The sequence below is a fragment of the Corapipo altera genome, unplaced genomic scaffold, assembly GCF_003945725.1.
Source record: "Corapipo altera isolate COAL_440 unplaced genomic scaffold, ASM394572v1 2b, whole genome shotgun sequence".
NCBI lineage: Eukaryota > Metazoa > Chordata > Aves > Passeriformes > Pipridae > Corapipo > Corapipo altera.
The window spans coordinates 22268302-22283181 of NW_020884874.1; the positions used below are offsets into that span (position 1 = coordinate 22268302).

At 40.7% G+C, this 14880-nt stretch overlaps 1 protein-coding gene across 1 annotated transcript; it reads left to right on the plus strand.

Annotated features, from left to right (window-relative positions):
* Nucleotides 1–3652: 3652 nt before the first annotated feature.
* On the plus strand, nucleotides 3653–7812 carry ABRACL (ABRA C-terminal like). Its single transcript, XM_027634180.1, has 3 exons — nucleotides 3653–3731; nucleotides 5984–6050; nucleotides 7258–7812. The coding sequence occupies exons 2-3, from the start codon at nucleotides 5990–5992 to the stop codon at nucleotides 7440–7442; spliced, it is 246 nt and encodes an 81-aa protein (XP_027489981.1). The 5' UTR covers nucleotides 3653–3731; nucleotides 5984–5989; the 3' UTR covers nucleotides 7443–7812.
* Nucleotides 7813–14880: the final 7068 nt, after the last annotated feature.

Consider the following 14880-nt stretch of genomic DNA (forward strand, 5'->3'; position numbering starts at 1 on the left):
GAAGAGTGTGAAGCACTGAGGCCATTCCTGAAATAAGTCCCCTCTCCTGGACAGACACCAGTGAGTAACAGCAAAAGTGAATCATTCCATTTACCTCAATGGAAGTGCTCATTCAAGTGCCACGACTCAGCAGTCACTGTGTTTGTATTTATGGTCTCTCTTGTTCTGAGGCTGGTCTGGTGTGTTTGCTTTTACACTAAAAGAAGTGTTTATGTTTTGTTAGGTTATGTTTTCAACTCACTAAGAGAGTAAAAAGTAGAAACTGGGTGGGTTTTTTTCTGTTTTCTGTTTTGGTTCAGGCTTTTTTGGTCATTACAGGGAAGTAAAGCTACAAGCCCATACAATTAATATTTTAAAATGTGGCTTTACAGGCAAATTCAGGGAAAGTTTTTCAGAGCATCGCTATTCTTTTCATTTTGGTAAAATTATTTTCTTTCTTGAAACAACTACTGACTTAGACAGAGAGAGCAGGCAAGTAAGACAATGATTGGACTAAAAATTATGAAGATGCTTTGGATATGGAGTTCATAAGAAAGTGCTATTTTCCAGGTTGATTGGCTTATCTTAAAAAATGTAGTTGTTCTGACTATCTCTAATATCCATACTCTCTGAATATTGCTTATTCCCCTCAGATTTCTGTAACAGCATTGACTTGTAGTGGGTTTTAATTTCTCATTGCACCCAAGGACCCTGTCATGTTCTAGAAAAAAGATACTTTACTTTTTCTGTGGTGTTACAAAATCCACGGGAATAAGGAATGTAGTAGATCCTCTACCACTTGAAATCTTTAAATCATATGAAGACATATTTTTTGAAGACCTGTTTTAGCTTGGGCTGAAGTGGCTTTATAACTTCATGTTAAGTCATAACCCTACAGTGGGTTGTGTAATACAGCACACCCATGATGAGAAGTGACTCGTGGCAGGTTGATGACACAAATACATGATGGGACTGGGCAAAGACAAGACACTTATGCACACTCTTGTTTGAATCAAAGCACTACAGTTTACTTCTACCTTTGGAGACAGTAACGAGAATCTGGCATTTTGCACAGGTATAAGTTACTGGTATTAAAGCAAAGAGATGGGACAGGCATATGCAGCAGGAATTCATGTCTCTTCTAAATCAACATGTCAAACAAAAATGTGCTGGAAGACAAAAGTAAGACCTGAAGTATGTAATAAGAGTGTTAAGATGATCTCATCTAACAGTGAAATCTGCAAATGATGGTGTCAGTTCTAATGATTTTTGGCTGATGAGGATCTCAACAGAAAACTGTGTGTATGCACACGTGATGTGTCTGCCTATTCACAAGCACATATAATATAACAAAAATTCAAGAGAACAGTATACAAAACAAGAACAGCATAGGTTACCAACATATACTAGTAAAATAAGAATATTTAGTTAATGTGTGCTAGAAAACGTTAAAAATGACCATTACCTAGCAAATTACCTTGTGGTGACTTTCTCCTACTTTTTTCGGTCTTGGCCATGTGCTGTTACACACCTGTCTCTGGAGAAACCTGTTACAATAAGATGTCTACAACATGTTTACTGTAAACATTAAATATTTTTACAAAACTAATTTCTCATGGGGTAAGAAGACAGGTTCCATTCAGAATCAATAAACATCTGAAAGGTAGGAGGAGTCAAAAAGGTAGAGCTGATGGTCAACTGATGATCATGAGGGAGAAAAGTTACTTTCTCAGATGTATAGTTGATCTGCTTCTTATACATCAGCAGCTATGATTCAAAACTGAAAAGAATTTTTAACATAGATTTCATCAACAGCATAATGATAATACTTTTGGTCTGAAAAGTCCCAAACTATTACCCATAAGAACAACCACATTATGCAAAGCAAAGGCCTACATTATTTGTGCAAATGGTGTTTTGATGATTAAGAAATCTAGAGTATGTACAACTGAAAGCATGTTGTTAACAAAACAATAAAACCAGAAGATAAGCACTTTTATTCTATACTGCTAAATAACCGAAATCTTCACCATATTTGCTAACATACTAATTAGATTACCTTTTAAAAGGTTTATCTCAGATTTATCTTTAAAACCACCCTTTTTTACTGTAGTATTTAGCATTGTGTTGGCCAACAAAATGAAGACCTTCAGAAAAACAGTATGCGTATATGGCATCACATCCACAGAGCATCCGGGCTCTTTAGATACTACATTTTCCTGGGAATTTTTACTGTCTTTTGATTCAATTCAGATTTAAATGTCATTTACTTCATTATCAACTTAGGAATGTAGCCCTTTTAATCTTAACTTGTTTTCTGAACTATCAGGGTTTGTTTTTTGAAAAGAGCACTCATTACTGATGTAAAATACAGCTAATCTGTTCCAGAAAATGTTTTGACACGCTATCACTTGCTGAATATATAGCTCCTTGAGCAGAAAGCAGCATGGGGGTTTTTTTTTGACTAACCAAATATTCTGTTACTAATAAACAGTGATTATTCTAAGAAAAAGCTAATCTTTTCCTGAAAACACCATCAAAAAATCCCAGGAAAAAGCAATGGGCTTGGACTACAGCCCCTGGAGTGATAAAAATATAATCTTCTTGGCATCATTTCCACTGTGCAAATCAATTTATCTAGTTGCAGGTTCAAGCCCTAGCAGAGATAGCTTCAGTGGTTTAAGGTGCTGTTAGCTGTTTATTCGTGCCCACACCATGGATGGGAGAATATAGTAAAGGACCAGCCCTGACTGGCACAGCTCACAGTCTGAGAAAGTATCTTAGCCTCACCTTCAGAATCTAGTGTAGATAAATGTGAAATGCAAGGGCTGGAAATAGTTTCTCATATCAACTCTGCTTTAAGGGCAGTCATGCCTGATAAGGAGGTGGGAGAAACAGCTGGGAACAGCAACGCTTTCGGCAGTGCCAGTGTGAATTTTCTGGAGAGGTTTGGTGCGAGCCTTGACTATGACTAGGGGCTTGGCGGCAGCTTCGTTGCTTTGTAGGAGTTAATGCAACTCAGCTTTAATGCCCGAGTCCTTGAGAGAAGATGTAAAATATTTCTGTCAAGAGGAAGTAAGAGAGACGAGAGCAGTTGTGACTGCCATGATACAAGACAGAAAAAAGTAAACTGCATTCTTTCTGCAGTGTAGAGTGCAATGGTATGGGTGCTGAATGAAAAAAAACAGATAAACTGCAACACGACTTTATCGAAGTTAAGTAGTATTAACCCGGCTCCTTCATTTTCTTTGGAAAGAGAACTGTTTTTCTAGAAGAAAATAAATGTGGGGGGCATAGGAAGAGAACGTGGCACGATGTCACCCGGGAAAGCCAGCAGAGATGGCGAGCATGGGGTATGCTACGGTGACAGAAAGTGACTGAAGGAACATCGTGCATTATTGAAATCTGACTCTCTGGAAGAGAGGGAGCTGCTGGCCTTGGAAGGCGTTTTTCCTAAAAAAACTTACTAACGCCCTTGTCACGGGAAGAATTTAGCCCTGGCAGAACCCGGAGAGAGAGAGGAGAGCACGGAGACTCCTACTGCCTCCGCCACCGGCAGAGCCCAAGACGGCCCGCAGCGCCGCCCCGGGGCGGTGGGAGCCCAGCCCGGGAGGCGGCCCGGCCCCGGCGGAGGCAGGGCTACGGCCGCCCTCCCCCTCGCCCTGCCCCCGCCCCTCGCCCGACACCCCCGCGCTGCCTGACACGGCTCGGCCGGCGGCGGCCCCGAGCGGCGACAGCGGCACCGGCACCGGGTGAGTGGCGGCGGGCGGGAGCGGGTCGGGGGCGCCGCCCCGGCGGCTGCCGTGCTCCCACCCCTCCACGCCGGGGGCAGGGAGGCGCTGCCCGGGCAGCGGGTGCGGCTGCCGCTGGCCCGGGCGAGGCCCCTTGCCGGTGCTTCCTGCGCGGGCGGCGGCGGGAGTCGGATCCCGGTGGGGTGTGGGAAGGGAACCGCGCTCTGCTCCCGGCGCGGCCCCGCCGAGGAGCCGTCGGTGTCTGCGGGGGGGGAGAGTCGGCGCGGTGGGTGACAGATGTGTGAGCGTTCGCAGCGCTTCGGCGCCCTCCTACCAAATAAGGAGAAGTTTAGTTTTCGTACCACGTAGTGAAAAACCACGCTGGCTTCCAGCGGTGTATTGGCGTCAGAAATATTACAGTCTAATAGTTGTCATGCACTTTTGATAGGTGGTGTGTTGAGTAGTTGACAGTATAAAATAAAGATTTAAGTATTGCGATACTTACTTCCCTACTTCCTTACTCCTTGCATAGCCACACTTCTCTCAGATTTGCCCTAATAATATAGAATTTTTTTTTTCATTCTAAATACTGCTATTTAAATTGATGGTATACGTGAATGAGGGAAAATAAAATTAATGTGAACTTAAAACAGCTAAAAGTAAAAAAGAGCCTTTAAAATGAAAAGGACATCTTTAAAGAGAAGTTAATTATGCTACTGTGATGACCAATATTAAAATTGGCAGTCTGAGAAATTAGTAATGATAGTGTAAGCTTTCTAATACATGGGTCGTATTTCCTTGGTGATGTGCGACAATCTCTTTAGGGCTGAGTTAAACAAAATCTAGGAGTTCACCCAAAGCAATTGGAGCTCTAGATAGTTACTGTTACCACTTGTTAGGGATGAAACAGTAGTTTGAAAAGGGCTTTGCCCAAACCCCGTGCTGATAGTTAAGCTTGCTCAGTTTCGCATGTTAAAAAGACAGATTTTTTGCAAGTGAATTTGGGATCTAAAAATCAGGCTCTGTTGCAAAGGGTTTTTTTGCCCTTTGTAAATTGTAAAGGGGTTATTGTAAGAGGTGGAAATATGTCACTTTTACCTGTTTTAACTCAATAAAAAAAGAAAGGAGGGGAAGCTCTTATGAAGAGTTTGTGATGCATCCAGTTGTCAATTTTTTAACTCCACTTACTTACCAGTGCAGAACACTGGCTTCTTGAACAATAGAGTGGATCTGGTGCTCAATAAGCACCTTTTAGACAGAGCTCAGCTCCAGAAGCTCTCAATGGTTTTTGTTCCAGGCTGCATTGTTGGCATTTGATGCTTTGCTTTGTCTGTGAGGACTAGTTTCTTGTGCTAACCTCAATGCCAAAGATTTTGCTTAAGGAGTTCAACATCTAAAGTTTTCATTGTGTTGGTGCAGCTTTGCACAGTTTAGATCACAAAACACCTTTCAGGTGTCTGCAGTTTTTAACCTTGGACACTTTGTAGCCAAATAGCATTTTGTGTGACTGTGGTGTTGCCCGGTGCTGAGCTGTGTATGGCTAAACTGTTGCAAGGCATCAGTGTACACTGGTGAAAATTGCTGTGTTTCACAGCCAAGAGGTGTCCAGGATATGTTTGGCAGTTCCTTGGGATCACCATGAATGAAAATAAATGTTGGCTGCCTTAGATTACTTGCATAGTTTGGATGAGTTCTGCTCTTAGTAGCACATATGCAGGAACTGCTGTCCTTTCAGAAGTTGTGTATGTAGACCTGCTGTAACTGGCTGGATGTCTGCAGTATCTTGCCAGCATATGTGGAAAGCTGTGGCATGATTTAAAAAACCAAATCTACCACATATCCCAGAGAGGAATTTAAAGGCAAATGTTCCATTTTAATTGAGGCTGTTGGTGGAAAGTTGCAAACCCCTGAAGACCTGTGGTGTTAAAGAGTTGCTCTGATTCTGTGGCAGTTTAAGCTCATTCTTCATAACAAGCAAGGCTCCTCCTCCTTGACCTTCCCACATCTTTCATGTTTTGAGATACATTTTAAACACAAATGTAAGGAGTGCACCAAGATTGTAGTTTCTGTTCACCTCTGTTCACCTCTGTGGAGGTGTAGAGGTTCTTTATCTGTTCAAGACTAAAATCTTATATTATCCTGTAGTCATGTGTTACCAGGCTACTTGGATTTATGAAGTGTGACATTCCTAAAGAACAGAGAACAGGCCAGAACAGTGCAAAGGATATTTACAGGACTCCTAATAACTTTGTAAAAATTTACTTTACTTGTAGGTAACAATGAACGTGGAACATGAAATTAGCCTCTTAGTGGAGGAGATTCGGCGGCTGGGAACCAAAAGTAAGTATTGTAACATCTCTGACTGTACAGATGTAGTCATGTCATAGATGCACGTATGTATATGACATATATTTCATACAGATGTAGTCATGTTATATCAACCTATGAACCTGGCAAATTTAATTAAGCAGGCTCAGGTAAACTGAAAACTTGCATATGCACTTAATGTTGGACTGTCTGGTACTGCCTGTGTCCCATCCTTTAAAGTAGTTCCGTTATGAAGTTAAACATTTAAACCTCTGCAGTAGGGAGGATGTAGGCCTGAAATCCTGCTCCCACTAAAATCACTGGGAGTATTGGTTGTCAATACTCACTATAGCAATCACAGAAGAAAGTTGCACCTTTTCCTTCCACCTCCTTCCTTGGTAACTTCTGTATTTCAAAATTCATACACTTCAATTCTGTTCATGATTGTATTATTTGGAAGAAATTGATCTGTATGCCTAAAACTAATCCAGGAGTTATAGGTGTAGTCTTAACCTTCCTTAATCTTGCTTAGAAGGTAGCCTTTTCTCTTAAGATTGTTTCTTATTGCTAAAACTCCTCTTTCCTTACAACTATTTATGCAGTTTGTGGATGTGTTATCTGCTCATATATGGCAGTTCTAATGCCACTTGTTCAGTTCCAGTAGTTTTTCGAAACCTGCATCTGCTTTTTAGGAGTAATCTCACTAACCTTAACATATATTTTAAAATTCTTGCTTTGTGTGAGAAATGAGTTCACACTGCAGCCTTTTCAATGTGAACCTCAAATACTAATGAGTGAAATAAAAATGTGAAAAAAATATTTAATGTTTGGTTTAGACTTAAGTAGAAGCAACAGGGAAATGGACTTGATGCTTACGGGTCTCTTTCAAATTGAGATAATCTAGGATTCTAGGGTTTTAATTATTTAAAACTAATTTCCTCCTTGTGCTTTGAAGAGGTTCAGTAGCCTGTGCTTGTCATACATTTCAGAAAGTCAGCAGTAAAAGTGAACATAGCAGATATGTGGTCCTTGATATGAGTCTTTGGAAGAAAATGGAAAGTTATACCAAGCAGGAGTTCTGCCTACCGTTTATCATCAGCATTTATAATATGTTCCCCAATAAATTGGGAGACACAATGGGATTTACTTTCAATGTTCTGACTGTGTCACCTTGTTTCCCCAGCGATCTCCTAACTAAAAGGAAATCTGCATGTGTTTTCACATTACATCTTTGATTTAGATGCTGATGGACAAGTGAGTGTGAAATTTGGTGTGCTGTTTGCTGATGAAAAGTGTGCCAACCTCTTTGAAGCCCTGGTGGGAACTCTTAAGGCTGCAAAACGACGGAAGATTGTCACTTATCAAGGAGAGCTACTTTTACAAGGTGTTCATGACAACGTGGATATCATGCTGCTGCAGGACTGATGCAGTGTTTCAGCTATGCATTAATGGAATTGTTTGAAACGGTGACTTTCCATACCCTCTGAATAAGGCTGATCATTCTATGGTGTTTTGATGTATTTTATATATCTTTGTAACCAAAAGAAAACTGTCCTATTTTGGAAAACATTCCCTTTTGTAAGTCTTCCTAAAATGGTACTGTATGTGAGTAAGGTAAAAGGTGCCAGATCTTTTTCTCTCTTTTTTTTTTAAATTTTTTTTTTTTAAATCTCAGGTAATTCTCTCAAATGTCTAGTGGTTATTTTCAACATAAGAAGAATGGAACTGGTAATTTAATGTTTACAGATCAAAATGTGCCATGAAAGTATAAAATAAAAGCACATACTTAAATTTGTGTAATTCTTATTGCTTTGGTTTCTCTTCTTATTTGTAATCTGAAATGAAAGCAAACTGAATTCCTGCAAGGAACATATTTAGGCAACTGTACAGAAAGCATGGCATTGAGATAGAAATAATTTTGCATCATGATTCAGTAGAAGAATGACCATCCTTTAGAGTGACCAGATTGTGCACAAAAAGGCATGAATGTTAGATGTACCTCATTCATCTCTGGCAGTGTCATATGCTTTCATTTGCTTGTCCTCTAGACTTTTCAAGGAAGTGGGTGAGGAGCTCCCTGAATGCTTCCATGCGGTATTAACCAGAAGTTAGGACAGCAGCTTCAGATTGTGATTACTTTCCTCAAAGAAATCATACTTTCTCTAAATCACTGCAGGCAGAAAGTAAGAGGTGAGGGGAAAAAGCTCTTTCAATTGTTTTCTAGCTTAATGTTAATTCTTCTTAGCAGGTAAAAATGCTCTCTCCAGCAGGGAGAAAGAGTTGTTGCATGAGGAAAGCAGCAGTGGGTGAATAAACTGCTTACTGCTCTTTGCTTACACTCTACAGCTGCAGCGTTATGCAAGTGCAAAATACTTGAAAAGTGTGTCCTTTTTTCCAGATACAGGAAAAGCATGCACGGTTATGGAATTTCTACAAAGCTGTGTCATTCCAGCTGCCATCACTTTCATCTTTGTTCTGCTTCACACAACAGGAAGACAACTTAGATCCTGTATGCAAACAGATCTGGGCTGCCTCTGCCTGTGCTGGCCCCGGGATCTGGAGAACAGGGAAGTGATACGCAGAGAAACTTGAGCTGTCTGGGTCTAAGCCAGCTGGAGTGGAGAAGCAGAGCAGGAGCTCAGCACAGCTTACTGGCTCCAGTGCTCTGTCACTTGGATGCAGCAATGCTGCTTCCAGACCTGAGCTGGCAAGTGCCTGCACCCCTGCACTCCAAAGGCAGAAAGAAAGGGGACAGACACCCAGGCCTTCAGCTGGAGGGGTGAGACCAGACAGCTCTGCATTACCAGATAACCACAGTCTTCTGCTTCTGTTTTGTCGAAAGCCTGAGTCATTGTCTGGGTTCATAGGGTAGCCTGAGTATGCTGACTGATTTTTTTGTGATTGTCTGACATGCCAGTTTTGGTACAGAGGGCACCAACCTACCCCAATCAGGATGTAGTTCTCTGTACAGACTCATGACAGTTCTTAAAACACTGAAGGCGGCTCAGCCTTGAAAATTTAGTGAAAACAAAACAACCAAATGAGTAAATGTAAGGCTCAGTGCGGAGTTGGAGTTGAGATGACTTAGACTATGAAAAGACCTTTATGTATCTCATTTAAGATTTATCTTAACAATACTAATAAAAGTAGTCAGGGCTTCTGTGAGCCCCACGTAGAAAGAGACAGAGTAACTTGGCATTAAAACAAATCTGTAACAATCAGAGAAGAATGTGACTTATGTACTGCCTGGGGGAGTTCAGATTCATTTCTCCTCTGCTTCTGAAAGCAGAAGAAGAACAAAATTAACAAGGATGTATATCCAAGAATTTGTCCTCAGTACAAAGTTTAATGTATCTTCTGGCTCCAGAATTGTGTAGGGTTCTTCACTTCAGGTTAATATACAAGCACTGTTGATTTATTTTCTAATTTTTTTTTCCAAGAAAATCAAATACTAACATTTCTTCACATGGATGGGATCACACATCCTTTAAGGAAATAATTACCACAGCAAATGGCCTGGACATGAGATGCAGTTCCTGGAGCACTTGACACAATAGTAGAAGGGCTGACTATAGGGAAAGCATTACCTATTTCTGTAAACAGTAGTACAATCAGCAGTCCCCTATGATGGGTTCATGACCTTGGTCATGGGTCTGAAGGAGATTTGTAGGTCAGTCAGGAGCACCAGTGATTCCAAAATAGAAAGTAATTCTCCTGACTGTGAGGAAGTAGGAGGAATCAGAGATCTTTTGTAACAGCATAAGAGGTGTCAGTAGAGCTGTTACCTGCATGTGATAATGCTGGGAAATTAGCAAAAGTATAGCTTAGTTAATTCAGACTCTGTAAGAGCATGGTGGAACCTTGAAGAGAGGTTAGATGAGCTCCAGGCAAATCTAGCTGGTACAATGTAAGATGCTATCAGTGCATATCTTCAGCTGGGACTGTTAAAAGTAACTGATTGAGTGGAGTCTGTGCACTTACCTCACCTCAGCTGTTTCCGTGCAAAATGCAGTGACTGGAGATAAACAAGCTTTTCAAAGCAGTTTTGACTAAGCTGTGAAGGTGCTGAGGTGCAGGTCATCATAACCGCTTGTGAGAGGTGGTGACATCTTAAACTTTGCAGCTATTTCTCCCATGAGCATAGTTCTTTTGCTGGGAGCATGAACAAAGCAAGGGTTGAAATGTACGCGACACTATCTTTTACATGCGTCTCTCATGTTGGAATGAAGTTTGAAAATGCATATTGTGTTTCACTTGTTTCTCTTCTCTCGTCCAAAGATTTGCTGGAGGTATTCTTTCTGCTTCAAGGGATTTCTCTTGGTGACAGCAATGTCACTTTTGCCATTCATAGCTGTGTAAAGCTGATTATCTTTGCCACAAAAAAACACTTGAAGGAAAGAACAAGAGTAAGGGGAGCAGGAAATTCATACATGCTGAAAACTTATTATATTGCCACTGATATTAGTGGTTTTAATTAAAGTTAGTTGGATGTTTTAGGAACAAGCTGAGATTCTCCTCTACTCCAGCAGCACAAAATGCTAGGTATGTTTAAACAGTTGCAGAGCGTTTGCCGAGGAGACACAACATGAACCAATAATTGTCACAGGACTGGCCTTAGGGCTCCATATTAAAACATTAACCCTTTTTGTTATCTTTGTATCACCTCCACCTAATATAAAAACAAGTCCTAAACATTTGTTCCACACTCTGCATCATAATTGATGTTCAGCATTACTTGAAAATCCTCTGTCTGATAACTGTATTATGGGAATCATGCTTTCGAGGACTTAAAAAAAACCCAAGGTGTTTTTTTTAGAAGCTGGCAAAGTCAGTAATTTTGCAAAATTCATGTTCTTGTTCATGTCTTTCTTGAGAAAGTATGGGATGTTTGGTCTGTTACAGATCTTTTTGTCTGATATGTAAGAAAATGATTCATTCCAAAGTCAGTCACAAAAGGTAGAACTAAATATGAACAAAGCAACTTGAAGGAAAATGAGCTCCTAGACCAAAAAAAGGTGTTTCAGTTCTCTGACAGTTGTTTGGAGCAGGTGATCTGACTAGATCGAAGAATAGGAGTTTGGTGGCCCAGAGTCATATTTAAGCCTGGATACCTTTAAGGACCAAAGTCAGTGTGACATACTTTGTTTTGAAACCCAAGAGATGATGATATATGCCAGAATACTGGGGGGGGGGGAGGGGGGGCGTTCTGCTTTCCTACAGATCAGTTAATTTTTTACTTTGTAAACTGTCTATTAAGCTTATGAAAAAGACCCAAACTGTCCCCTTCAGTGCATTTATTATGTATCAGAGTAAAAGACAAGGACAAAATTACCGATTAGTGCTCTCCAATACATGCAGGCAGGATCCTAGTCAAGACTGTTGATGTTACAGGTGATGTTAAGAAACAGTGATCTACCTTTGCTCTAAGAGCCAGCACCTATACCAATTTAGATCTCCTAAGGATTTGATTTTCCAGGAAAGATCTCTTCAGCATTTTGATCTGAAATGGCATTCTCAAAAACGTCAAGAGCAGGTTGAAGAACTGCTCCAGTCCAATGATTTCCAGGAATCTGTATGGTCAAAATTTGCAGGTACTTCTGTTTTAAAAATAAGTTGAATGGGTTAGTTGAGGATAAGTGCTTGATAGTGTTTCTAGAAAGCAGTGTTTTTAGGATTCTAGTTACATAAACTGCTCTAATGTGAAATTATTCCAATAAAGTTTTCCTGAGGGTGGCAGTTCAGTTTAGTTCTGCCATTCTGTGTACAGCTTTAGCCAGAAATGCACTGTAGATGCACATTTAAGCAGCTGAAGCTAGTCTGCTGGCAGGTATTTTGAATAATGCACCAGAAGCAGCATTATCTTGTGGTGTAGCCTAGATGTCATTGCAGATTATGCTTATCTCTGCCAGACCACCTGGGCGACTCGGTGAGGTTAAATAGCAGTCTGGTAACCTAGAGAGGGAGTAGTGTGACCTACAAACACTCTCCGAAGTCTTGTCAAATCAAATCCAGATGAAATGTCCTTTCAGAGAAATGCTTAGAGTTATACCTGAGCATTTTCCAGTACAGTATTTTCACAAATACAGCAGCATTATGTCCATCATCTTGCTCCTTTTTGGAGCTTATTCCTGCACGACCACTGTAAGCTGAGTGACACTAAGAGTTTTGCTGCCACCTTGCCATGCTTAAAGCTGTTCTCCAGAGAGGAAAACTGCACGTACGTACCATGTAATTGTATATGCATAATATACAATTACGCATATACATAATTATGCATACACATAATATGTGTATGTATTGGTATAACAGGTACTTAAAACCTATTTTTTCTGAGTGGGGAAACACTCAGTAAGATGACAATTGTGTTTGCATGGGAATATAGTGATCTGCATTTTCTGGTCTTTGCTAAGTCTGCTAAGTGCCACAGAATATCATGTTAGAATAATTAATATCTGTATCTTGCAGAATTAGGTCTTTTGTGAAGCTTCGGTAATAGAAGATGTATTACTGCCAGGTCTTTATGAGTGAAGAGGCCTTGCTTTGTCTCTGCAGCTAATGTTCTAAAAAGCTTCCTTTATAAACTTGTATTTTGGAGCACAGTATGATTTTCTTGGATATCTGTTTTCAGTTTTCTTAGAGAAAAAAAAAGATAGTCAACAGCAGTTGAAGACACCACCATTCATCAGGACTTCAGTACTATGTAGCAGTTCACACAGAAGTCAAGATACAACCATGGAAATAATTGCATTGCAGGTACCTTCAGTGGCGTTGGAATACTTAAATTCAAGTATGTGATGTTTGCAAGGTACTCTGGTAGATCCAAGTCCACCTAAGTCAAACCTAAGGTTTGACTGGAAAACTTTACTGGAAACCTAAAATCAGGTGAGCCTCCATACACCCAGAGGCACTGCCACCTCTGTGCTGAACACCAAAGTGCCTGTCTCAGACATATGTCCACAGGGGATCAGCACATACATGTCTTAAGTCCACCAGGATCTTGTGCTGGGAAGCAGAGGCACTGAGTAGTCCTCAGCTTTATACAAAAATGTCTGATTTTCTCCTTAAGCATCCACTAAGAGACTGTTTATGATCTTGGCGAATGGTTCTGGCTTGAAGAGAATGGGAGCATCAGCAGCAGGTGGGTGCAGGTTGCTGCCAGGCCCCTGCATGGCACATGGTGTGCCAAAAAACATGTCAGCAGGTGAGGAGAAATCACTACATAAAAAACTGTGCCTCAGACTCCCTGGGAAGCTGGTTTGCACTTTTGTGTCAAGCAACACGAAGGCTGAATGGTTTGCTCAGAGCCAAGAGTGGGATTCCCTAACCTGCGTCTTTGTGGTGTGGAATACAATGCCGCTCTGTGCGCTTACATTTGTATTGTGTTGCATTTAAGCAAGCCCAGCCAGCTGGACTGATAGTGGGGAAGTGTCATAATGGGACTTCTCAGAATTGTTCTCTTCTCTATAAACACTTTTGGTAGTTTATAGAATCACAGAATATTTCTAGTTGGAAGGCACCCGTAAGTTTAAAGCACACATCAGCTTGGTTTCCTCTCAAACACCTTGTATAGTGAGAAAAATAGCTCCCAATCATTCTTGGGACCCCATTCAGAGGTGTGCATCCTAGTAAGGGTCTTGACAGCTTTGTTGATATTACTGAACACATCTTGTCTTAGAAGTATAACAATATGTGGCCCAGAAAACGAAGGGTTAAAAAATGGCAATACTGCAGTCCCACTGCCATTACTAAGTTTAGGCCTGTATGCAACGTGCTTCCCTTACATTTTTAAAGCAGCCAAAGACAGCAGGGTTTGCACTTCGATGTAAAAGTGAAACCTTCCCCTCTGCAATCTGCAGCCCGCGCACCAGCAGGATGTTGCGGTGGGTGACAGCCAGGGGTGAAACACTTCTGCAGAAAAGGAAACAAAACCAATTCATGTCAGCAGAAGCAAGAGGGAGTAAACGGTATAAACAGTGCAAACTAAATGATACTGGAAATTTTTGCTTTATGGCAATCCAGACTGCTAGTGATCATGCAAGCACATATTTTAAATTGCTATGTTGATAATCTCTATTTTAAACAAAAAAAGAAACATCACTGAAACTGTCTAGAAAACTCCTAACTTGAGCCGTACCTTGCAAGCTGCTTGTGTTACTGTCAAGTCTCATGTAAATCTCATTTACTCTCCTGTAAATGTAAGAAACAAAACTAATCATCTTTGCATTATTAGTTACAGATGATGGCAATGATCTTGGCCAGATAGTGATGTCTTGAGAGTATGCAGACAGTTGGCACTTTATCTATTTATAATTTTTAAAATGGCAGTGCCATCCCTTCACTCCCACTCCACTTCTCCCACATACACTCAGCATTTTATGAGTCAGGCTGCAAAAATATCAAGAGGCTGACGCAAAAATTAGATTTTGGAAAGTTCTTTTTTAAAGAAGGCTTGAGGTGCTTTTTCTTTGCTTTCCTTATTTTCTGGCTGTGAATGGGTCATTTCCAAGCCTTGTACTATCTGCAGTACAAGGACAATGTTTTCATTAAACCTAAAATCTGAGAGTATTGTATGGTTAAGGCAAGACCACAAAAGAAATAAATATTTTTACACCAGATTTCTAAGAATGCTTTTGTATTTCGTAGAATCTTTATTTTTGCAAACATCTATAAGTAAATGGGATGGTTCACATGAGATCAAGCCATGTATTAGGCTGTGGCTATAGAAGCAAGAGGGCAGTCATGAAAATCATGAGTCTTATCACTGCGTTCAGTACTTATGCAGGTTTCCATCCTCAGCACAGATAGTACACATCAGGCCATTCAGGCATAACATCATGATCCTGTGGCTTCATAACTACAGTAG